Source organism: Lampetra planeri, chromosome 7 (genome assembly GCF_965212315.1).
Source record: "Lampetra planeri chromosome 7, kcLamPlan1.2.h2, whole genome shotgun sequence".
NCBI classification, from domain to species: Eukaryota; Metazoa; Chordata; class Hyperoartia; order Petromyzontiformes; family Petromyzontidae; genus Lampetra; species Lampetra planeri.
Genome location: NC_136113.1, coordinates 11,447,729 through 11,473,106, shown reverse-complemented (window position 1 = coordinate 11,473,106; position 25,378 = coordinate 11,447,729). Strand labels below are relative to the sequence as shown.

The following is a 25,378-nucleotide window of genomic DNA, read 5'->3' as shown; positions in this document are numbered from 1 at the left end:
ACCAACACACACCATCCACCCACCAGCCCGCCATTCCACCCGCCCACCACCAGCGTACCCACCACAGCATTGCCATCCAACGCCTTAAGTGCCGGCAGGTGGAAGATAACAAAGAGGCGGTACTGCTCCATGGTGCTGGCCAGGGGGTTGCCGTGCAGGTCCAGGATGACGAGGTTCGTGAGGCCCTGTGCCGCACGTGCACAGAACGCAATGACGCAGAATCAGAATTTGTATTAATCCTCGAGAAATCCGATGAGATATGAAGCGCTTTTTCACACATGTCCAGTGGGGGTGGATCCGAAAGTTACAGCAACAAACAATAAAAAAACGATAGTAGTGCAAAGTATAGGAAAGGTAAGCAAATCACTACAAATAAGTTAATTAATAGATAAAGTATATAAGTTAAAATTGCATAAGTATACCAATTCCCAAGCTTGGGCAAGACCGCAAAACAACAGAAAAAAACTGTCCCAGACCACACCAAGACAACACACAACCCCTCAATAAAATTCAACTATTAATACATGGGTAAGGGTGAGAGTTACAAAGCACATTTGCAAATTCGGTTGTATCCAGCAATTATCTTCTGCTTCATTATAATTTGTGAAGGAGGATTTACATTGTTCAGGAGGGAAACAAAATTGTTCCAAAACGTCGGTGCAGCAGAGGCACACATGGCTCCTCACACTCGGGCACCACAGAGACACTCTCTGAATTAAAACCCAAAATCACTTTTGCTTCTTGGAATAAAGTTACTGCTTCATTAAACATATACAACAACAGATGAAACAGATCAAATATTTTTCGATTTAAAGCTTCCGTGACTGCAGGGATTCATATTCTTGGTTCTTTCGGTAAAGTCACGTAGAAGAAAAATAATAAAATAATTACATTTAAACTATTAAATTCTCACGGCGTTTCAATTGCAACACAAGCAATCAAATATATTAATAGCATTTTATATACTGTCAGTGAAAGAAAAACATAACTTGTAGCTTTGATTGGAATTCTTTGTGGCATACGGTTGTTTACTGTAAAGAGTCATGCAAACCAGAAACTGCACGATTGGGTTGCTGCTGTTGCTACAACTCATTTTTAAGATTATTTTAGAGGAGGGTCTGACAATTGGGATCTTGCAACTCTTTTGAACGTGGGAGGAAACCAGATTAACCAGAAAAAATATCCGTAAAAATATCTGTACAATAGAACAACCTGGGGCAAGAACATCCACTTGCCGTTCCGCCATCTCTAGATGACAAGATGACGTTAGCGCGTGAGGCAGATGGTCAGGATTGATGAGGATATTAAGGACAGTGCAGGCAGTCTTGTAGCTGCTCTCTAATTGGACATGGAGCCAGTGATGGGATCTGGATATCGGGAGAGCGCATTCTCGTTCGTGGCAGAGAGTGGGAAGTCTGGCAGCAGCACAACAGCACTGCCCCCCCCCCACCTTAATGCGGTATACGTCTCGGCTGCTGGCCAGATGGTTGCTGGCGACGTACAGCTCCGCGAGTGCGGAGCAGCGCTGCAGGCCAGCCAGCGATGCCAGGCGGTTGGAGGCAGCAGAGAGTCGTGCCAGTCGAGGCATGCCCTCCAACCCTGCGTCCTCCAGCCCCACCAGCTCATTGCAGTCGATGCTCAGCGTCACCAGCTTGGTCATGTGGTGCAGCCCTGCGCATGAGCATGACGCAGCTCAGACACGGCACGCTGGGTTGCAGTGTTTGTGGAGTACTGTAACACGCAACTTTTACAATAATTTATTAACAATAATTTATCCAGAAAAGCCTCACCGAGTCGCATGACCTTTGCAGGAGTTTCACAGTAGGGGGAGACAAATGCCATGGGGTTTTTTTTCCACAATTGAGTAAACTTTAATCCAATAATTATCAAAGGTACCGCCAATCACACGATACTTAACCTTCAGTGTAATCATATTTCTCATGCTTAGCATATGACTTCATACTACAATAATTTCAAGTTTAAAAGTCAAAACGATTCCAAAGTAATTATAATGAGATAATCGTGTTACCATTTCCGTGGAACATTTTGACCTTACAGCCCGTGTGGTATCATGACATCCTTAACATTTTAATATCTTACATTTATCTTATCGTTTCATATTTAGATTATATATGGAAATTAGTACACGGTCATGAGAAAATAAGGCATGTACATTACACTTTTATAAAGAACAAAGAACAACAGACTGTTGGGGCAAGTGATGTTAGCGAGCACTTATGAAGGCTGGCACGGCAGACAAGGGAGTAGATGGCCAGCACCACGCCCGGCCACCTTTGTCTCCCTAGTGGCGATATTACACATCGCACCAGGTACTCATTTGAGGCTGAGTCGACCTAGGGGAGGAGGCCCAGGACCAGTTCAGAATAATTGTCAGCGGTGTTGGTGGGCGGTGAGCGGGAATAAAACTCGAGTCCCCGGGTTCATAGCACCGAGCGCTAACTGCTGCACTACCGCTCCCTATAATATACACACAAATGTATAATATATAAACACATTTGTACATGCAAGTGTCAGACTAAGCACCTTGAGGATTCTTAGCATTCGGTGTCACTGAGGCTCACTGGGTCAGATTAAGTTACTTTGGGGATTTTTAAGGTTGAGTATGAATATTCGTGACTCTTGATACTGGCTTGTGAATGCCAATATCAAGAATATCATACCGGATTTGTGCATGGTTTGTAATGTAACTACCGTAATCAAGGTCAGGCCATGTCTTCATTAGCTGATTGGCTTAGCAGATCCCTTAGGAACATTAAATGTATCCCCTGCAGCCAGTGCTACTGTAGTGTAGGGATTAGATGTCACCAGTTGAATTGTAATTGCCTGTGTTTGATTCTCAAGTGGGTTTTTTTTCATAAAAAATTATATTGTCTACAAAATATAGATGAATAATTTTTGTTTTACTATTTGTATTTTACCAGGTAAGGCGCACTGAGCTACATATCACTTTTTCAGAAGCGACCTGGCTACAAATGAAGTGGCTTATCATGTTGAAATTTTTAGGAGCCAAATACTCTAAACACCTGTTTCTTAATGTGGAGGGGAAAACCGGAGGAACCGGAGAAAATCCACACGACCACGGAGAGAGAGACACGCAAACCCCAAATATACAGGCGTCAGGATCCATATTGAACCCATGGCCTCCTGCATACCAGGCGAGGTATTTAACATCTTGCCACCATGGCGTTTGAAATATACACACATTATATAAATACATACAATCATAATAGAAAGGTTTTTTTAATCCACTGGTGGATGAAGGCCTCTCCATGCCACGTTGGCAATGGAGGTCGTTTTAAGGTACTTCGCTACGCTGGTCAGTGCGGGTTTGAAGGCAAGTGCCTCGGACAGATTCAGATATTCGTCACCAACGAACGTTCACAGTGGCCAAAAATTGAGTTCATGTCACTGGGTTGATAAATTAGCACGTGATCCACTACTTCTTCACCCCAATTAAATAACAAAATTTATATATTATATATCACTCGTGTAATGCGAGCTACAAAATGTTGTGTTCCTACCAGGGAAGAGAGCACGGAATTTTCTACTTTAACAAGCAGTGCTTAATCTCTTACATTACAGCAGTGCTGGCCACCAGGGACTAATCTGAATGTATAAATGTGAATTTTACCTTATAAATATGGATCAAATTTGCCAATTAGTCTTATCTGCGAAAGCGTGCATTGGATTTGGCCGTCAGGCTGTGCAGTGTTTGCCCCTTGGGTCCGAAGCGAGCGCACCGTGGAGGGTGCTCAGGCGGTTGTGGTCCACGCTGAGCTCGGCGAGCTGCAGGCAGCCCTCGAGGCCGTCGAGGCGGCACAGCTCGTTGTGGCAGAACGACGCCCAACGCAGACTCTCCATCCGCTCCAGCCCAGTCAGGCGCGTTAGGCCCAGTCCATCCAGGCACAGCGACGTCACCTTTCACAACACATTGCAGTATTTTGGTGGCCCCCTGTCAGTAAATTTGTCAATACTCTTAGTTCTTTCGGTAAAGTCACGTCATCGAAAGAACTAAGAGTATGAATCCTTGCAGTCACGAAAGCTTCAAATCTAGAAATTTGTCAATTTTTACATGTCAACAAACCCCTCCTCTCACACTTTGGAACTCCCTTCCCCCCACCTTATGCTGTTAGATATCGACCCCTTTTCAAAGCCAGACTCAAGACCTTCCTTTTTCCTCTGCTAATGACTGACTGCCTCGCTCTGTAAAATGAATGTGCCCTCTGTCTCTGTACAGTGCTTGGAGATGTGGTCACATTTAGATGCTATTAATCTGAATTGTAAAGTGATGCGTTGTGCCTACACGGGTTTCTAAGATCTCTCCCACAGTAGATGTCAGAAATGATCTCGCTCTCTGAATTCCCTCGGAGATGATATCTCAATAAAAATGGTGAATCATGTAGATTTCATAGTGTGCTGTGAAACTCACAACTTGCTGGGGCATGAGGTGGCTTGATGTGATAGTACTGTACGTAGGCCCAAATGCTGTGAGTGTAGGTTATGAGTGTAGGGGGGAGTACTGACTGACCTAACCGAGGCTGTCAGCCACAACACGTCAATACCAATCAATGGCCGCACATGTGTCCTTAAGTACAAAAAAGTGTATATTTTCCCTCGGGTCCCAGAGAAGTAACCCTATATCAGTGGGTTAAACTTAATATCCTTGCTGGATGCATGTGGCCCGGGTGCCATATGTTGGACACTCTTGGCCTATAGAAACACATATTCCCTGTCTTTTAATGAGAGTTGCTAGTGAGATGCAACTGCCACAGAACAGACACCAATAAGAAAATGTAAAGCACGATGTTGAGATGCTGTAAATACAGATTTTGGATGTTCGATACTGACTGCAACAGTTGCGGGATTTGACATACGGAAGAAAGGGACAGTGACATGTGGTGGCATCATTGGCTGTGATCGTTTGATTTTTTATTTCTAACCATCTGATTCCTGATTGAATATGGGTAACTTACTCCAGTGGTGATATCATGCTATTCAGAACCTGTCATTTATTTATCCAGGAAGGTTCAGGAGGGACCTGTTGGGATGTCAAGATATTTTTTAAGAGTACCCAGAGCAAAGCCCACGCCTATGAAAGGATAATACTCAAAGGTCCAGACATACCCGTCCACAAATCCACTTACAGACCAGGGAGTTTGGGAGTTTCACAAATTTCTAAGTGAACCCATTTCTCCGAAGCAATAAAACAAAAATATTTTTTATTTCACCAGGTAAGGCCCACTGAGCTATATAGTTCTTTTTCAGAAGCGACATGGTCGTAAATAACAGCTCAACGAAATGGATTATCATGTGAAAATGTACAGCAGCCAAATACTCTAAATACATGTTTCTAAATGTGGAGGCAAAAACCGGAGGACCCGGATAAAAATCCACATGACCACAGGGAGTGAGACAGGCAAACTACAAATATGCAGGCATCAGGGTCACGATGGACTCCACGGCCTCCTGTATACCAGGCGAGGTAGTTAACATCCCACCACCGTGGCGCCCTCGTGTGTGTGTGTGTGCGAGCTGGCTCCACTACGGTAGCGTCGATACCTGCGAGTACCACGTGGGCTGCAGGTCTCCCGTGCGCTCCACCCGGCCCATCCGCCGGCCCTCCAGCAGCTGCGCCGTCGGCAGCAGGCTCAGACAGCGAGGCCGCGCCGCCTCCGTGCAAGCGTGCGCCAGCAGCAGGGCCTGCTTCCACGGGGAGCCCAGAGGGCAACGTCAAAGCTGACGGCACAACTTGCCCACTGCCAATGTCGATCGAAGCAACGTTTTTATATTCACATTGCGTGAGTGCGGGACTCCAAACTGCTGCAGCTGGCAGACCATGGGAGTGCACCGCATCCCACAGGGCCGCGTCACAAGCACCTGGGAGATGTGCGAGCTGGCGGCCTGGCGCAGTGCAGCGGCCACCTCCTCCTCCGTGATGGGCACGCCATCAAGCGAGGCCAGTGAGCGTAACTGGCCCACGAAACGCAACCTCGCGCATTCCAGCTGGGTGAGGTGAAAATACAGGAGGACAAAGGCAACAGTTCAGCTTCAGGGGAGAAATGGAAACGTGCTAAATTGCGTAACCGGCAATGGTTTAAACACGCAACTTGCGTTTTGGAGGTTAGTAGTTAAATAATAGCAATATCATCATAAGCCATGATCATTCCACTGTTGGATGAAGGTCTCCCCAAACTAGTATAGCAATCAATCTGGCAATCGCACATGAGCCGATTTAATCGCTCCATCTCATCGGTGGACGTGCTCTGAGGCGCGTTACCTCCCTTTGCTGGCACTCCGTCATCATTGTTGACCATCGTAGTAGTCCTCCACACTGGAATATGTCCAAGTTAACTACAGTCATTCGTTACTGGGATAAGACCATGAAGGACAGCCGTAAAAATACGATTCGAACTTGGGGTCTCAGCAGCGTGACCTAATTAGACTGACATGAGGTCCACGAGCCCTCTGAGCCACTGGACCATCTCGTAGATGATATTGATTTGTCTCAAAGGCTTGTGCCGGAGCACGACATGTGTGCATGCAGCATGCAGACCTTGAGCCAGGGGTTGTGACGTGTATCGAGGTTGACAAGCGCGCAAGCGTGGCGTCGCAGGGAACCCGCCGCGTCCCGCACGCAGCTCAGACGGTTCCAGCTGATGTCCAGGTAGCACAACCGGCTCAGGCCCTTCATCCCCTCCAACGTCCCCAGCTGGTTGTGGCTCACGTCCAGGTACTCCAGGTTCGGCTGCAATCGACGCATCGCGGCCGCAGCACCACGGTGGGGCAAACGAGCAAAGAATCGTTTACAATAACATTTGCGAAGGCAGGGCATCACATCTAAATGCACCGCTATGGAAAAATATAAATAATTCAATCGATGCACCTATAATTTTCCTAAGCATTAAATAGCATTGCAATGCTATTTGGAAAGACAGAGCAACACAATGAATTAATAACTGTACCAATGTTTTAAATCAATGCAATTACCATGCAATTTGCAAAGACAAAGCACCATAATCAGGCACAGTACCACAACTACCCAGCACTACATTGGAATAATAAATAAATATATGTTTACCATTTATTTTATAACTTGAGATCCAAAAGTAGTACACGGTTGATCAATATATTTCTTGATCGAGCATTACCTGGACTGGAGATTAAGCAAAACTCTGTGATTGGTTGGTTATGATTTCTCACTAGACACACCTATTGGCAGATGGCTGAATAAAAAATAGTTATACAAAAATCAGTGCATTAAATGATTGAAATGTTTCTCTTTCATGCCTCGCTTGACCTAATAACCAAAATGAGTCCCAATGTATATTGTAGCCATCCTGTGTATGCAGCCAAACCGGAATTAGTCTCCCCGGTGGTTATGTTTACACACCACACCAGCTATTGGTGTTGTCCGTGATCAAGACTCGAACTCGAGTCGTCGCTTTCGTAGCGCAGCGCGCTAACTGCTACACTACCGCTCCCCACAATCATACACACACACTTTCACACACACACACATGTCCGCACGCGCGTACACACACTCCCAGCGCGAGGCCGACTCACTACAACAGTTCGCAGAGAATTGCTCCTCTGAACACAATATTTCCGCGGTTCAGTTTGCAATTGTGAGTTCGCGTTTTAAGTAAAAAAAACGATGTTTCATATAAGCTGGTTCGTAAGTCGTGAGTTCGTAAGTCGATGACTGCCTGTACATTGGTGGTGAGACCATGTGGCAGCTAGTTAAATAAAAATATAATTGCGTACAATTCGGATAGACAGGACGAAAAATACACACTGTACCTCAATAGAACAATCAATCAACCCATTAACCAAATGTGTCACTCATGTCATCAGTTAATATTGCAAGTCAATTTGGTTTTATGAAGAATCCAATTACAGCTGCACCTCATGACCTCAGTTATCAAATCTGTGTCTTCTATTTAATCATGCGAGAGCTTGCCATGAACTACCCTTGTGTTTCAGTTCCAGATAATTGCTTTTCTGTGTATTGTTTGTAATCACATGCAATAACCACTTTATACTACAATATTTTTTTATTGCATACAGAATATAAAAGATATAGCATCTCATAATAAGTCGGCCCATGTAATCCTTCCTACGTGACATTTCCTGTATATTTTTTATAGACAAATATGTCAAATTGAGCGCATAGACTGTCACTGAATATGCTAATGAAGCAGACAGATTCATAAATCCTGCTGGAGTAATGATGCATTGGAGACTGCCGTTCCAACAAGCTCAAACTGACAAAGTAGGTGCAACACGAGAAAGAAAAACAGGCAGACGAAACATAAAACAGCAACGCAGATGCACGTGGGGAGAATGAAGACAATTGCATGCGAAGACCAATAATGTACAAAGACAAGACAGACACTCAATGATTGAGTCGAACCGGAGGAATTAACAGGACATTGTGTCTACAGAGGTTGATAGTGACGGAGATACAGAGGCAAGCAGACAGAGTTTGGATGGAGAGGGGTTTCACAATTCTCACCATGTGTGTAAGGTCGTCGAGCCGTGCCAGCTCATTGAAGCTCACCACTAGCCTCCGCAGGAACACCAGGCGGTTAATATCCTTCAGCCGAGTCAGGCTGTTTCCGTGCAGGTTGAGGACCTGCAGATATTCAGCAATTTTGCAGGAAAAGTCCAGGCGTGGGGCTGGGAAAGGAGACCTTGGAAGCAAAGCTCAAAGGAACAGTGAAGGCAGCACAGTCCAAGGCCGTTTGCTGGAAATAGTTTTTCCCACAAATGTATTTCAGTGTCAACCTTTGTATTGCCGTATTTGATTTTCTGACCAATTAATTAATACATCAATGTGTTGTGTCTAAGAGGAATATTATTTTGTCCCAATTTGTCACCACTTAAAATAGAATTACTGTTGTCGGTACAGAACAAGTACGATGTGACTACTTTACCAACCCCCCTGGACTGCGCTGTAATTTGTGTGGATTGGTTCACCCTGGCCATCTTTCTAAGTGACAGGTGGCAGCTTCAGATGACGGAAGCTGCGAACTCTGCCTCAGGTTTCCCAGTCCCAGGTGACACATGCATGTAGAATGACAATTGCAATGCAAAATTGCAGAATATATTCCAAAACCAAATAGATGTTTTGACAAATCATTGGTGTTGGGCTAAAACTATCCATTGATGATACTGAACATGTTATTTTAGTTTTTAACTCGAGTGTCTTATTGGGATTAAAATCCGGGTCTCTGCAGTGCTGGCACAATAGGAACTCCATACTGTGACACACTGCCACAGTATTAATCCCCTGAGCATCCCTGCCACCTCAATGGTGATGATGCATAGAACTGCTGCCTTAATAGTGCTCAAATAATTCCCAAAACCCACACGGCTTGGGAAGGCTGTCATCCAGCAGTGAATTGACAAAAATGGGCTGCACGTGTGTGTGCGTTGTACATTCGGAGTAGTGGCCGCCTTTTGGAGAAACTGGCCCCGAGTGTGAACATTTTGTATTTCCACTGCTGGTTCAGTGCCACCAGTGAAAATGAATATTACCCAATTACTTGCTTGAGCAAGGAGGCTTTTTGACTTTCTTTAACCCTGGAAAGTATTGAACATTTGCTCACTGGGCCTCACTGATCCCTCACTAGCGATGCTGACACACAGTGTTCTTTTGTGGCCTACCACACATATTCCCCCTTTCAAAAAATCATCTGCGTGTGTTGCCTGCTTTCTCACCGTGATGTGGTTGAGTGATGAAGTCTTGGTTAGACTCAGCAGAGAGGCTTCATCCAGGCTGATAAGTTTAGGCCGTGGCCGGACCGTGGGTGGCATACTGAGCACGTTCTCGTCTCCCACGTCCTCGCCAACGCTCACGTGGGCTGAGCCACCGGGCGAGAGGATTGCTGGCACCACTGCATCTCCCCCCTTCCCCTTGCCATTCACGCTGAAGTGCACACATGGCTGCTTCTGCGGGAAACAAACACTGGTGTGGGTCAACAATACTATTTCTTATTATTGTATGTTTAACCAGGCTAGTACATGAGGCATACATAGTTATCTTAGAAAGAAGTGTTCATGGCGAAGGTGATGAAGGTTGTTTTAATTCGTTCTAGACAGCGCTGCGTTCCACAAATGTGATGCAACCTCACGTTTTCACAGCTTGCATTTGGTCATTAAAGGGGTTTGTTACGTCTAATCCACCAGCTGCCCCTCCCCAGGGTGAGCTGTCACTTGCAATTTACACTGAGCGATTCCATTGAAATATCAATGCTGGGCCTGTGAGAGTCTAAAGGCCACCAACCTCCCCTGTCTATATTTGCTTTCATGGCCACTCTGTGGTGCAGGTGTATGGGTTTGCTGAAGGGTGATTGAGCTTTTCTCACAACTCTCTCACCACCACAGCTTCAATTCACTGTAATTATGAATCACTCATCATTCAGTAGAATTGCTACATGAGGCTGCAGGCTTGCATGTGGTGGGCTTAACATCACTCCGTAGAAGACAACGCACTCTGCAAGCAGCAACCTACATTGACCAGCACGGTGAAGTATGGTCAAACAACCCCCACGACTGGCATGGCATGGGGAGACCTTCAGCTAGGCGTGGATCGACAAAGTGCTGTAAATAATACGTATTTTTTTAAATAAATATCTGCACTGTAGTTCGCAATTGCAGTTGGCTAAAGGCCAACTTGGTAGTGTAAGGTTTGTGAGCTCGAAGCAGGCCCCCATCTCCATCCCCATGGTGATATTCTGCAGACTTTATTGCAGTATTAATTAAAAATGAAGCCCTTTTGGAAGACAGTGTCTGTGGCTTTAATACACCACTTGACATTAGAATTTCATAAACGGCTCCGCGTGGCTGTGTTCTAGTCACATTTATATGTACTGTATAATTACCGAGCCCACAATAAATGTGAACAGTAGAAATGGGAACAGCCATGCCTTGAATTTGAGCTTCATGCACCCTATTGGAGCCACTTGATATAATATTTTAACGTGAACGATGGAAAGAGTTCAGGATGTAAGTCAAATACGCCACCTAAATGCTTTATTAAAGGTGAGTGAACCCAATCTCAAATAAATGTGGGAATGTGGGGTGCCCTCATCTCCAGTGGTGGTCCTGAGTTTATGGTTGAAATACCCCATTTCTGTGGTGGGGATCAGTCTCTCCACAAGACAATTGTTTTTGCGCCATTTGGCGTCATCTGGTCCAACCCATGTGAGACTAGGCTCTAAGGAAAGCTGTCTCGGGTGTGGACCAATCAACTTCAAGGACAGTGCACATTATCAGAGTTATGTTCTTTTGTTTGTATTATGACTGCAGGTATTGCGGTCTATGCAAACATGACTCCTTGTAAAAAGGTTTCAGTTTTGTTGCCAGATAGAAGGGTAAAAAACCAATTATCAAGACAATTGTTGCGGTGCTTTTTTGTATTGACCCTGGATGACAAGGCTGAGTCAACCCTGTCTGAGATTTAAACTCATCACCACTGGGAACCCCACGTCTCTACCAACTGACTGCCCAAACCATGAGATGGCATGGGCAGACTTTCATTCAGCAGTGGACAGACAATGGCTGAGGGTGATGATCTTGTAAACTGGATATGTTAACTATCTTACATTAACTAGAAAATATGCATTTTACTTTATTTAATGGTCAAAACTTTTCGACTGTCTATTCCAATGTCTGTGCCAGTTGGGGAATTAATTTTAGCTCAGAAGAGAGAAATCAATTCCTTTAATTTATCTGTGGTCGGTCACACACGACGCGGCAGTGTAAATGCAAGGGCATCCATCTCGGACAAGCCGTGTCTATAAATAAAGAATCTCGGAGTAATTGCTTTGCAGACAGGGTGGCTGAGTTTGGTGGGGGCTCATATCCTGTGCTGCCTCAACAGCTCTCCCCTCAGGCAGCCTAGAAATAGATCGCTGCCACACACCGTCTCATGGCATCGCAATGAGGTCGGACGACTCCGAGGTGAGAAGCAGGCCCGTTTGTCAGCAGATATTTGGACTGGAAAAATGTCGCACTCTGATTTGAAGGCATAACATTGGTTCGGCGTTTACAAAAATTTGGACCGCCTGTGTAAGCGCACGCCACTGGTCCACATCGGCAGTTGTACTCCACTCCCACCGTATGTGCTGGCGTAAAGTGTCCAAAACCAAAAAGGCTGTGAGGTCAGGCAGAGGTCCAAAATCCACTACTTGATAAAAGTAGAGCAGATGCGGAATGCCACATGTTTTCACATATGCTGTTAAGACAGCACTTAGCAATGAAATACCGAAGTGTTATATATGTGTATACATAGAATGGATTTTAACAAAGGACTCTTGAGTATGTTTAGAACATTGCTAAACATTTCATGGAAACAAATCACAAACCAGCAATCTTAATTTTGATGCGAGTTTCTTAAATAAACTAAAGGTTGCTAAATGAGTACTTTAATGTGGTTGCATAAGCATTACGGCCCAAGTGGAACGATGCCATATCTAGGCAAATGCATATGTTTGGTATGTCTGCATACTAGAAGGGAATCAATCTTGATTTGAAGCTTTCGTGACTGCAGGAATCCATACTCTTTGGTTCTTTCGGTAAAGTCACGTAGGTAGAAAAAAATAATAGATCACGACGTTTCGATCGCAACACAAGCAACCGTCATCAGGTGTGAAACAAACACAGCAGGAGGACTGCTGACGTAGGAGGTTTTTTGCTTGTGTTGCGATCGGAACGTCGTGATATATTATTTTTTCTTCTACCTACGTGACTTCACCAAAAAGAACCAACGAGTATAGAAGGGCATCTTTTGCAGCAATGTGTGAGACTGGGATGCAGATGGGTGCAGGATAACAAAATAAATGTTTGCAAGACCTGCTCCATGAATACCAATCCATGCTCAAGTCATGCCAAAAACTATAACTCATTTATAGCACACGTGTTTTGTATCAGGAGCATACCAATATTAGTGTGTGCAGGGTACTGCTTGATAATAACAATTATAATCCTTGATCAAACAAAGCTTCACCGAGTGTCAATTTCCTTTTCAGGCCGTTCCTGTCCGAGAGTGTTTGGCCAATTCCTTCATGAACACTTTGCATAAAGAGAGAATTGGATTAAAGAGACGTATACCTGACTCGCCAGGCCATCATTACCATCATCATAGTTGGGCGACTGTTGGTAACGCATGACACATTTCTATTTGATTTCATTCTACTTAGTACGGATGTTGATGCAGAATAATTTCTCCTCTGACTGAATACAAACAAGTTTTGTTATCTGGTTCCAGCTCAATATCTGGGTGTTTTTAAAGGATTGTAATGTTGATTTTGAGGCAAGCGCACTAACCTTCAGGCTACCCGGACACATTGAATTTGAAGACAGTGAATGTAGTAAAAAAAAGGAACGCATTCATTGCTAACGACGTACATGAGGCGTATAATTAAAACACCTGGAGTGCACCTATGCCTGTTAGATCTTTATGGTGCTTGGATGGGTAACCACCATGCATAACGAGTGTTATAGGATGTGGGGCTACGTGGGGGACAGCAGAGGACGATGCAGCAAAATCCATAGTTGCACTGAAAAGCCATAGTGCAGTTCAGTATTCTTCACAAATTTTTAGATCGGGGCCACTTCTGCCGATAACACGTCAGTGTGAAGGCCGCCACACATTTGAAACCATTGGGTTTGAAGGCACGATGTGGCGTTTCCACATTTTTGTATTGCCAGGGGTCGCACTAAAGGCCACCAGAGACCGCCACTGGCCCACGGGCCTTGCAATGAAGAACACCGCTGTAAATGCTCCCACATCTATATTCTCTGACCTTCACCAAGCCGCACTGACCAGCGGGGTGAAGTATAGTAAAATAAAATACACAACCCGCACCGCATGGGGAGGCTCTCATCCAGCAGTGGTCTGACAAAGGAGAAGTCTGCTGGCAAAGGACTACGACTTTGAAGGACCTCAGCTGTCAGCACCCTGGCCTCTGTGTCCTGTCACCCCCGATGCGACTGCATTTTTATATTGATTAAAACTACTGCTGCAAAGCTATTGTTGGCATGCACCGTGTTCCATGCACTACTATCACTCGCGGGAAATAACGTCTGTACAAAGTATTCAGACGGTAAAAATTGGGTAACCATCAGATCTGTTAATGTCCACTAAAAATGAGCGATGTCTGTGAACCGCTGAATAAACCGAGTGACCTGAATGTAATTGCGATGATGCTTTTTGTAGCAAATGTATCCTTAACATCCTTTAAATGTACTGTAGGCTTTGAAATGCGTGTAATGCATACAAAATTTCTGCAGACACAAACAAGTCTCACAATGTGTTGATCACCACGGTGCATTTATTGCCAATAGAATATTCTAATAATCGTCCTGAATCTACCCAAGAAAACCTCTTGGAATCTCATGACTTTTTCATGATAGTCCAGCATTAAATAGTTTGGCCAATTCCTCAATGGTCAGTTATATAGATACGTGGAAAAGGGAAGTAACTCCCTGAAAACAACACAAGCATGGGGTTATGCTCATTTGGCAGCTCTAAGCCAGCCAGGAAATTTTCTCAATTCCATAACAGCGACCGGTCTATCCATCGTATTAGGTTTGTTGGATTTCAACAAATATGTTAATTTTATCTACCCCAGAGATATAATGAGTTGAATGGATAATAAATGGGATGTAATTTCCTTTCATCTGTAACTCAAGTGCTTGACAGTGCTACTCAGCCAGATTAAACATGTATTCAAAAAAGACTAATATTCTCTCTGCCTTTTTGTTCACCGAAAATGGAGTGAACATTTTCTCTGGATACAAAACCTTTAATTCCAGCAAGCTCGTAGAACCACCATCCACGCATCAGTGATTTGGGGATGATTTCCGATTTCGCTCAAGACGTTTCCTCCAGCCTCACCTGTGTCACGTACTCCAGATCGATGATGTACTCTGGCAGCACGAGGTCCCTGTCTGGCACGAACCACAGGCACTGCCGCAGGGCACACTCACACTCGCGCCCATGCTCATTGCCATGAGGCTGGGACAGGCAGCACTGCTCCCCATCGCTGGCACCTGCACTCACTGCCTGTCCGTGCTGGTCAATGTCACTCGCTTCTGCTTCTGTTGTTGTTGCTGCTGCTGCCATCAAATGGAACAAAACATCAGCTTCGTGTACAATGTTGAACTTGTTCTGGACAAATGTCCAGCCTGCTTTGGGCCGCAGTTACGCTGACATAATTATATAGTTTCAACTAGGATCACATAATTCCAAGTTTGAGTCCTGGTCAAGCATATCAGTGGAGAATCAAATGTGAGTTTGGGCGGTCCCCTTGTAGATCGAGTTGTTATGTCATGAGTGCCTGGTGATGCAGTGTACGAACAATGTTACAAGGGAGACAAAGGTGGGCAGACACAATACTGTCTCCAACACCAACTTCTCTACATTTGCCACGGTGGCGAGATGTTAACTACCTTGCCTGCCATGCAGGACGTTAGGGTTTGATCCCGACCCAGATGCCTGTATATTTGTTCTCACCGTGGTCACGTGAATTTTTCTCCGGGTCCTCCGTTTTTTCCCTCCACATTTAGAAACATGCGCTGCGAGTATTTGGCTGCTACAAATTTCCACGTGATAAGCCACGTCGTTGAGCTATCATTTGTGGCCAGGTCGCTTCTGATAAAATAGCTATTGGCCTTACCTGGTAAAATAAAAAGTGTTTTATAGTTTATAATCTACTCTGAACCCGGCAACTTGCATCTGGCCATTGTTGAAATCAGCGGCGAGTGATATCTGAACCGGTTCCTGCTCCCCCTTCACCAAGCAACACTGACCAGCGTGGTTGAAGTATGGTCAAACAACCCTAATGACTGAAAGGTGTGAGAAAACATTCATCCAGCAGTGGATTGGCAAAGAGCCGTGGATGTAAATTATGATTATGGTAAATTACAGTTTTAAAAACATAAACCTATATCGTATTTATGATAAAGTTTGTTTTTGGTTAGTATGTTACATGAATGTAACACTCAAACTTATGTAAGTGTTAAAGTATTCCTGAGTACACTCTAAATGAAATGATCAATCGTTTGTCTTCATTTGAACACACCGTATGCCTTGTGAGCACATAAAGGAAACAGCTAATGCCGCAATTTCCTTGTAAGCTAAATTTTACTCGCCAGTATCACGTATTGCACCTTAAAATGATCAGTTTGTCAAAGCCACAGTTGGCAGCACGTGCCCATTATCTACAGGAAACACAAAATCGCTGTAGTTAGGCTCTGACGTGTTTTGTTAGATGCCATTCACCGATTTCTGACTGACAAAAAATATTTAATTTGTTACGAAGATGGTCTACCTAACAATAAGATCAAGAAACAGGTGCATGAAATATTGAGTATTTTATTTTTTTAAATGCATCTCATTAACAGCCATGACAAAGACTGCTATAGAAAGGTCTTCTCTGCGCTATCAGCATCCATCGTGGCCTTCCAATGCCACAATCCTTTTCGGTTCTGCCCAAACTAATTCCGTTACTCCATCTCCACAGATATTGCCCGTTATTTTGCTGCCACCAATCTCATCAATCCGATGTTAATCTTGACCACCGGCCATCAACCCTTCTAGCTATATTTCCTGACCTTAGCAACTTACTTTTCTGAACATCAATATTATGTCCATAATTTGCATCTGTTCTCTGATTGCATGTGTTCCCCTTTATGTATCGCAGTGTATTTTCCCGCATGCATTTCTCCTGGATTATTTTAAAATGTTTTAATTTTTCCATTTTCTTCATCAATGTCCAAAATTCCAATCCGTGTCATTGCAGGCAAGAGGCACTGATGGAAATAATTTCTCTTCAGGCGAATTGCTATGTAACTAAGCCAATTTTGGCTTAGTAACAATACAATTTCACACCTTGGTAGAGGGTGAAGCATATCTCATACAGATTGACGTGTGTTTGTATTCGTGTACGTGAGACAGACAAAGCCTGATTAGTCTGCGTAGTCTGTTAGCAGGGAAGCATGCTGCAGTTAGCACAGATGCCTCTGATTCTTTTCAGCACTCCTCCAGCTGCTGATTGGCCACAGGCTTTCATGCAGATCAGGGCTCCACTCATTCCACACAGTGAATCAGGCAACACTGCAACATGAATTTATCACAATTCGGCAATAATGCCAAAACAAACTCGACGTGAGTCGAGCCGACACAGCACAGTGGTTATACATTGAGGAACAAGTAAGGACAGCGGAGCCACATGTCATATTGGTGAATTTAACTTGTGTGAAACTGTTCTAATTTTTTTCAACGTTATGCATGCAATGTAATAAAAGATGCTGCCATTGTGTAATGGTTTTCATACAATCCACAGGTTTCTGGCTCAATCTGGGCTCCTGGAATGGCCGTTGAAACAATGGACTAGTTTCTTGAATCTCAACCGTGCTTTTGTCCACTCAGATGCACAAATGAGTACAAACACGGCAAGTCGATCGGTAGGTTGTGTGTGGTGGGTAAAGTGTGGGCATTCCCACATCTTCCTAGACGTCTGGCCGGTGTGGAAGAGTAGGCCAAATACCCTTATGGGTCTCCCTCTAGTGGGGGCCCTTCCGCCAGCAGAAATTGCTTGCTCACACCATGTGCGTGTAATCGTGGAGGCTGTGTTCACCTGGAGCGTGTTTTGATCCAATCGGCAGACCCTTTTTCCTGGGCCGAAATATTGAGTCGCAGTTTGGGTAGTCGCTGGCACAAACCCGACCAAGTTCCCGGGCCTGTGCACTTCGACCCAGGTACACCTTGACCACCAGCAGCTGTCCTGAGGGGCGAAATAAGTGCACACACACACAGAAGCAATAACACCGAGACCTCTTTTAGGTTAGGAAAGCTATTACAGCAGGTGCTGTTTAAAAGTCAAATCAATGTGCCTCTCTGCTCAAAATAGCATGGGGTGGCACGAATGTAATGTCTGTTAGCAGCCCGAAATCGGTGATGGAATTTACACATTCCTTTGGTGGGTCCAATCTCTTCATAGGACAACCACTGTCGACTTCACAGAAAGGTGGTACACAAGTGCCGTTAGAGTTTGAGCAAATGATGAAGATTTTTTTTTAGTCAAGCACTACTACACCTTAATAGGAGATGGAAGCAGTGCCTTGCCCAGCCACCTTTGTCTCTCGAGTGCTGATGCTGACACACTAGACCAAATACTCAATTTATACCACATTGGAGCACAGGAGGTCCAAACGAGGCTCAGATACAAATTTCCACTGATGCGCATGAGCATAAATTTATCAGAGATTAATAAGAAGTTTATCGCAAACCACCACTACTTACACTTGCAAGTACATGTATTTGCACAAGCGTATGGTACATATACTGTATGTGCATGTGTCAATGTATTTGCGAAAATGCAACAGTTAGCGTGCTGCACCATGAACCTGGCGACCCGATTTCGATTGCCGCTCAGGACCAACACCAGTAACGATTATTTGAACCAGTCTTGGGCTTCCCCTAGGTCGACTCAGCCTCAAATGAATACCTGGTGCAGTGTAAACATCCGGCGTGGTGCTGCCCATCCACCCCCTCGTGTGCCATGCAGGCCTTCATAGGTAGTCGCTAACAGCATTTGCCCTAACAGTCTGTTTAGGCTATACTGGGGATCTTTCTCTCTGTGGGCCTAATTTGGCACAAGCACTGCGGTGACATCACAACCGTTTAGTAGTGGTCAATGGCGGTTGTTGTTGTCGTCGTGTTTGCGCGTGCGACACGAGCGTGTTTATACCATATCGAAATGGTGCAGGGTCGACGGCATTCATTCCATCCCCCTCTGCCTTCTGTAGCAGCGCCTCGATGCGAGGTCCCTCACTCAAACTCAAGCTGTTGGCCAGGGTGACTGCGCCATCCTTTCCCAGGTCCTGAAAAAAGCCATCCAGTGAGGTATGAAGGCAGTGGAATTTACATTGCGGTCATATATAAATATCCCAGCAAAAGTACACCGTATCCTTTATCTTTAAATGTGAAAAAAGCACTGAAAAAATAAAATGAAAACGTTGCGAGAACTAAGTCCAGTCTCCGTTGCAACACAAATGGTGTATACAACCGCATTGAGCCATATGATTGCATTTCATGGCAAATTTTATTTTTGCAGTTGAGAATAAGGAAATATATTGATACCATCAATATTATTCTTACCCAATACAGAACACTTGCCTTGTAGGGATGTGTGAATTTCAGCCAAAAGGATGCTAACCAATGAAGCTGCATCAATAACATAATAACTGCTAAGGAAATATCACAAATGTGAACAGACATAGTTATTACGAGTGGAAATTGCACGACTGACCAAAACCTAACTTAATGACAATTAGATATGAGTTACAGGCTCTCCACGATTGCAATTTCTCAACTTGCCTCCATCTGGCAACACAAAGGAAATGGTTCGGGATAGTCGGATGGCTTGGCGGGTATCATTGTAATTAATAAGGGCGACCTCACCCAGTAAGTCTCCGCATCAGGGAAGCCATCCTCAACGACTCGCAGAAGATCCCCATTGGGCTCCATGCCATCCGGGTCCCACACACAAAAGAGGTACTCGATCAGCTTGTGATAATGCCTGGATTGAAGAGGAATTATAATAATAATGATTATGATTACGCGTTTACCCATGAAAATCTCGTGACTTTTATTCAGGAAACCAAGAATGTAAATATTAATTTATGAATTAAGATTGATTCGTATGCTTCTAATGCACAAGTAAAATTGTGTGTATTCGACCCAATTATTTTTGATCCTTGCAAATATTTCCTGTAGATTAATGGCTAGGACTAATGGCACAGGACAAGCTGGACACTGCAAACAATAGTAGCGAGGGGACATCCAGTACAAATGAGACGAAACAATCAATGAGTATATACATAACAAAGCAGGTATATGTAGAAAGGAGATCAAACAAATAAGACAGTATAGATGAAGCGGGCACTAAAGGCATGATAGTACAGGTGATCCAGTACAGACAACAAATGAGAGACAATACAAACAGGACCATAACTAATGAGCTCTTTGAAACCTGACCTCAAATCGTGGCAATTCATTGAATCTCAGGGAGGAGATGAATTGTGACAAAACCAGATGAAAACAAGTGGCCGAACAAATGGAAAGGGCACACGTGGAGGTAGCACGTGCAGATAAAGCAAAGGTGGAATCATGAGGCAAACCCACCAAGGGACAGAGAGCACTGCAGACCAGCACGGAGATGGGAGAGGCATAAAAAAATCAACGAGACAACACGTCAAGACAACACACACGGGAAGGACAATCAGACATCACATGAAGACTACTTTCACAGGGACAATGTAAACGGCTTGCAGATAGCACGTGTGTGACATCTAAGCAGGAGTCTCGAATGTCAAGGAGACTTATAAAAAATGTATTACAATTACACACGTTTTCCAACTTTATTCAACATTTATATTTGCCCTCTTTGCTGTGAAACAGGTCCACTGGCAGAATATTTATTATTTACAATGACCCATTACTTGGGCGGGTGCGTCTTTTAAGCCGCTGAATATGGTATGAAAAATTTATATATATAAAGAAAATTCCGCGTGTTGTTGAAGCTGGACATCTGTGAAAAAGAGCTTCATAGCTCATCGGATTCCTCCAGTCTAAATAAAGATTCTGATTCTGACATATCCCCGTTATTAATAATCCAGTAGTCATTATGACAGCGGTGATGTTTTTTTAATTTATTCAGTCGGTGCTCACTGCCGCGTGTGCCCAGTTCGGCCTTACTTGGAGATGCCCAGCTCACGGTCGCGGTCGCGCAGAGTCTCCACCCTCTCGTCGAAACGCTGCCTCAGTGCGCGATTGTGCACGCGCGTGACGGCACGCGCGCGCACCCCCGTCGCACCGCACGCGTAGAAATCCCACGCGCAGAAACGCGACAGCAGCAGCTCCTGGCACGACGTGAAGCTGGGCGATGGGGCGGCGGAAGGGAGGGCACGACCATGCTCTTAACTTTGGCGTGTCAAGCTAAGCATGTTGTCGAATACCGCAGTATGAAATAAGTATCACATTGTGAATGTAGGTATGTTGAACTTCTGTCGCGCTGTACTAAGTAGCCAACCGTGCTAATCGGATGTGCGGGGGACAGCACAAAAAGCAGTTCGAAAAAAATTAGTTTTCAATCTGGATTTAAAAGTGCATAGCTCCAGTTACTTTATAATATCGGAAGGAAGAGCGTTCCAGATGGAAATTGCACGATGGGGTATCCCGTCTTTGTTCGATCGCTAGCCACAAGCCGCTGCGAGGATGACCGGAGTTTGCGTCATGGTTCATGCTCCTTCACGAGATGAGCAAGGTACTGTGGTTCATTTGTGGCAAACATTTTTTTGTGTAATGAGTGCGACCTTATCATGTGAAGAGTCAACAGGAATGTGGAATGTCCCATACTAGCTCAATAGACACAAGTACTATCCCGAAGTTTTGGTTTACAATTGTTTACAGCATCGCCTGTCTCCATTGGGCAAGTAAGTAACCAGCTCAGTGACAATGGCTCAATATTTCTGATCAACTCCCCGTATGGACATTTCAAACAGCCCAGAACATAGTCAATGTATACATGTATATGATAAGCAAGGACCAATTCGTTTTTGGTTGAATCTTTCATTCATAAAACTAAAATAATATCTTCATCTGATTAAAACCTCTTTCAGCTACTTGCTTTCTGTTGGGTGTGTCAGGCCATTCAGAAGAAAATGCTCAGGAAGACAAGTCTACTGGCTGAAACTCTGTATACCACCACCAACAATTCCTCCACGTCCTCTTTGTGGATGATGATGGTGCGAATGCAGGAGCAGCCTTTACCAAACGTTATCAGGGCCACAGCTCTCAAAGCGGACGTTCCCCCCAGACTCCAGCTCAATGGCGAGACGACGCTCTGCTTGCTCCAACTCTTCCCGGCACCGCCGCATAGCCATTGCATGCGCCAAATCTATACTGCACACACAGACAAAGATCCCCCATATAGCCTTAACAGACTGTCGGGGCAAGTGCTGTTTGTGAAGGTCAGCCTAGCACACGAGAGGATGGCGTGCCCACCATTATGCCATGCCTGGCCACCTTTGTCTCCCTATGATTGATATTAACATGCCTACATCATGTCGACCTCGGGAAGAGTCAGGACCGGTTAGTTCAGATGTTTACCACTGATGTCATCCATGACTGGGAATCGAATTCAGGTGGCCTGGAATTTAATTCAGGTTGCCAGGTTTGTAATACAGTTTGATAACCAGAATGCCACTAATCCCTATACATGCAAGCATGGACATACGCATATATAAAGACGAACACAGAAAAAGACATTCACAAAGATTCAAAATTTTGTGATTTATATTGTAGGGGCAAGAGCTGTTGGCGATTACCTACTGCAGGTGGTTTGGCACGCACAGGATTAGTGTGGCCAGTACACACACACCAACTAACTACCTTCATCTTCTCAGTGTAGGTTAAGCAAAACAAGGGCAGGCTTAGACCAAGTTAGTTGTGCATCATGGCCAGGAGATTCCACCCAAGTAAAATGATCATAACATAATGTACAAACTACAGTACCATTGTTCCCTATGCGAAGTCAACTGCAAACATGCACAGACAGAGAGAAGGAGCCTTCATGTCCAGACTTGTGAGAAGTTAAGTCACTGTGGCACACCAGTAACAGGGTTCAGAAGGTCAACCATAACTCACACGTGGATCTTCTGACACCAGTACTTGACTCTATCCTGTAGGACCTTGAGTTTGACCTGGAGTTTGACCCTCTTGCCAGGGCGCTTATTTCCAGCATCACGTTGGCCTTCATCTGACGAGTGCTCGCCTGATGACTCCTGACTGCTGTTGCTGGCTTCTTCTTCCTCTTGTTTGTCCCCTCCTAAGTGTTCCACAGAGGCAACGGAAGGACTTGTATCGGCCTCCAGGAGCTCTCTCTCAACCTGCAGTGTACACAAGCAAGAACACAACACTGCATGTTCACCGCGTGATTCCCTCACATCCATCATTTCCACCGCGTCGTGCCAGTTCAGAATTTCTGCCAGGTCACCACTTGAAAATGGAAATACTGTGCCATCAACATTTGTCAGAATAATGGGAAAATTGTCACTCTATTAAGTAATTTGTGTGTTTTTATGTTGAAAATCAGCAGAAAAGTAATTTTAATTAACATGCAAATCAGAGCCAAAAATTTTAGGTGGCCCATGTGATAAAAATGGCCCATGAATGACTACACATTCTATAAGGGAATACAGTGTAATGTAGAAGGTATGAATATAGATAAGATAAGTTAATAATCCAATAAACCATGATGTTCAGACAGTTGATAAATGTAGGGAAATACATTTTGCAAACATGAAACTTCTTGCAGATATAATAAAATTAAACATAAGTCGTATGCTAGTCTGCAAGTGTATTGCATGTCTCTTTGTATTGAAATATGGGCCCATGAAACCACCAAAATTAAAATGGGAAGTGCCACGTCATAATGCATTCGTAATTCTAAATATAATAAAATAAACGTCAATGATACATTTTGGTTTATTATATCTATATTTCAATCTATGGCAAAGGTAGGAATATAAAATGTAAACATGAACATACATTAAATATACAAAAAGTGCCTTTTGGACTAAAAACTATTGTAAATTCACATACAGTCCATAAATAATAACGATATTTCAAACACAGGAACGTAATGCCACAAGAGGAATATTTAATCTGACAGCTCCTGCAGAGGTGTGTCAAAACCTGGGAGGCAATGGCAAAACAAGTCTCACTCGTTCCGGATATACCCTACTGAGATGTTTAGATGTAATACTGATTGCTGTGCAAAGTTTGACTCCTACCGAAGGTGAAGGCCAGCCTCCAGAGATTCTCGCCACTTGTTAATTAGATATCCCTTGTGCCTGCATACCCATCAGGTTTAATTTTTAATAAATAATAATGTCACTTATTTATCAATAAATAATGAACTCATCATAAGACTTCAATGGGGTTTGGGTTTCTCGCAAATATATATGACTCCGGAGGCAATACTTCTGAAGTGTCATCTGACAGGGCCTCTTATTGACATACCATTTTTCTGGCTTAAGTAAATTAAGAAGGATGTTCCAACCCCACCACACAGCTGAGCGATTGAGAGATTTTCACAAATCTACATGCCTTGCCAGCAAAGTACTGGATTACAGATGTGTGCTAATACTACCAATGAGATGACTGTAAGGGTGCCCGTGTGAATTTTGATTTAAAGCTTTCGTGACTGCAGGGATTCATATTCTTGGTTCTTTCGGTAAAGTCACGTAGAAGGGAAATAATGGTTTGAGTATGTTACTCACAATTAGAAGGTTTTGAGTTAAATTCCGAGTCAGAGTTTGACTGGGCTGATCTTCCCTCAGCGGTTGATGAAACATGAACCACTCTGTGGGACATCAACAGTGGCCATTCCATGCAAACATGCTTATACTGCTACAGTTAACCCTGAACAGACATCAATAATAATGAATAATGAAAATTTTCGCTGTGCCGGCCATGGAGATTGTATGCTCATACATCACCATACTGATCACTGCAAGTTGAAAGGGGTCTCAGGACTGGTTTAGCCACTGATGTTAGCTGTGGCTGGGAATAAAACTCAGGTGACTAGTATTCTTAGGTTTTTTCGGTAAAGTGACGTAGGTAAAACATCAAAATTAATGAAAATAAAATAAAACAAAAATCACGACGTTTCGGAGGCAACACAAGTCTCCGTCATCAGGTGGGACCGTCACAGCCGAATTAGCTGCATCAAGCACTTGATGCAGCTAATTCGGCTGTGACGGAGACTTGTGTTGCCTCCGAAACGTCGTGATTTTTGTTTTATTTTATTTTCATTAATTTTGATGTTTTACCTACGTGACTTTACCGAAAAAACCTAAGAATATGATTCCTTGCAGTCACGAAAGCTTCAAATCTAGAATTCAGGTGACTAGGTTCACAGTGCAGTGCCCTGACCACTCTACCACCACTACCTCTGACATCAATACTTGCACAAAATTACCCTTTAACCACCAAGAAGGCTGGATTTTTGCTGCATAAGTCTGGCTTAGTGTTGAAGTGTTGGGAAATGTAGACCTTACATAAACCACGACATTGTTTGTGAGGACAAGAAAATGTTGAGGTTAAAAAACGTCTCCCCCCCCCTCCCAACAATAGGAAGTTAGAATTTGTAGCATGGGATCAGGGGCACCAACTGAGATGAATGACACCCAATTTCTAGTGTAAGCAGGGACACACTTTGACACTCACCTAGAATCAAGGATAGATGGGGCTGTGGTGGATATTTGCAGGCAGCTAGGT

The 25,378-nt window shown here is 44.1% G+C and overlaps 1 protein-coding gene across 1 annotated transcript in view; it reads right to left on the bottom strand.

The window, feature by feature from the left end:
• Positions 1–25,378, bottom strand: part of LRRC9 (leucine rich repeat containing 9) — a 60,188-nt gene that overhangs the window by 14,330 nt on the left and 20,480 nt on the right. The window contains exons 9-23 of the mRNA XM_078596350.1: positions 22,742–22,983; positions 21,866–21,997; positions 20,792–20,971; positions 19,496–19,613; positions 18,783–18,915; positions 17,670–17,816; positions 14,927–15,147; positions 9,745–9,975; positions 8,537–8,656; positions 6,575–6,766; positions 5,899–6,024; positions 5,581–5,721; positions 3,762–3,939; positions 1,451–1,671; positions 63–185 (exon numbers count right to left, since the gene is read on the bottom strand). Of these exons, the coding sequence (XP_078452476.1) occupies positions 63–185; positions 1,451–1,671; positions 3,762–3,939; positions 5,581–5,721; positions 5,899–6,024; positions 6,575–6,766; positions 8,537–8,656; positions 9,745–9,975; positions 14,927–15,147; positions 17,670–17,816; positions 18,783–18,915; positions 19,496–19,613; positions 20,792–20,971; positions 21,866–21,997; positions 22,742–22,983 (2,505 nt within the window). The remainder of the gene's footprint in view (positions 1–62; positions 186–1,450; positions 1,672–3,761; positions 3,940–5,580; positions 5,722–5,898; positions 6,025–6,574; positions 6,767–8,536; positions 8,657–9,744; positions 9,976–14,926; positions 15,148–17,669; positions 17,817–18,782; positions 18,916–19,495; positions 19,614–20,791; positions 20,972–21,865; positions 21,998–22,741; positions 22,984–25,378) is intronic.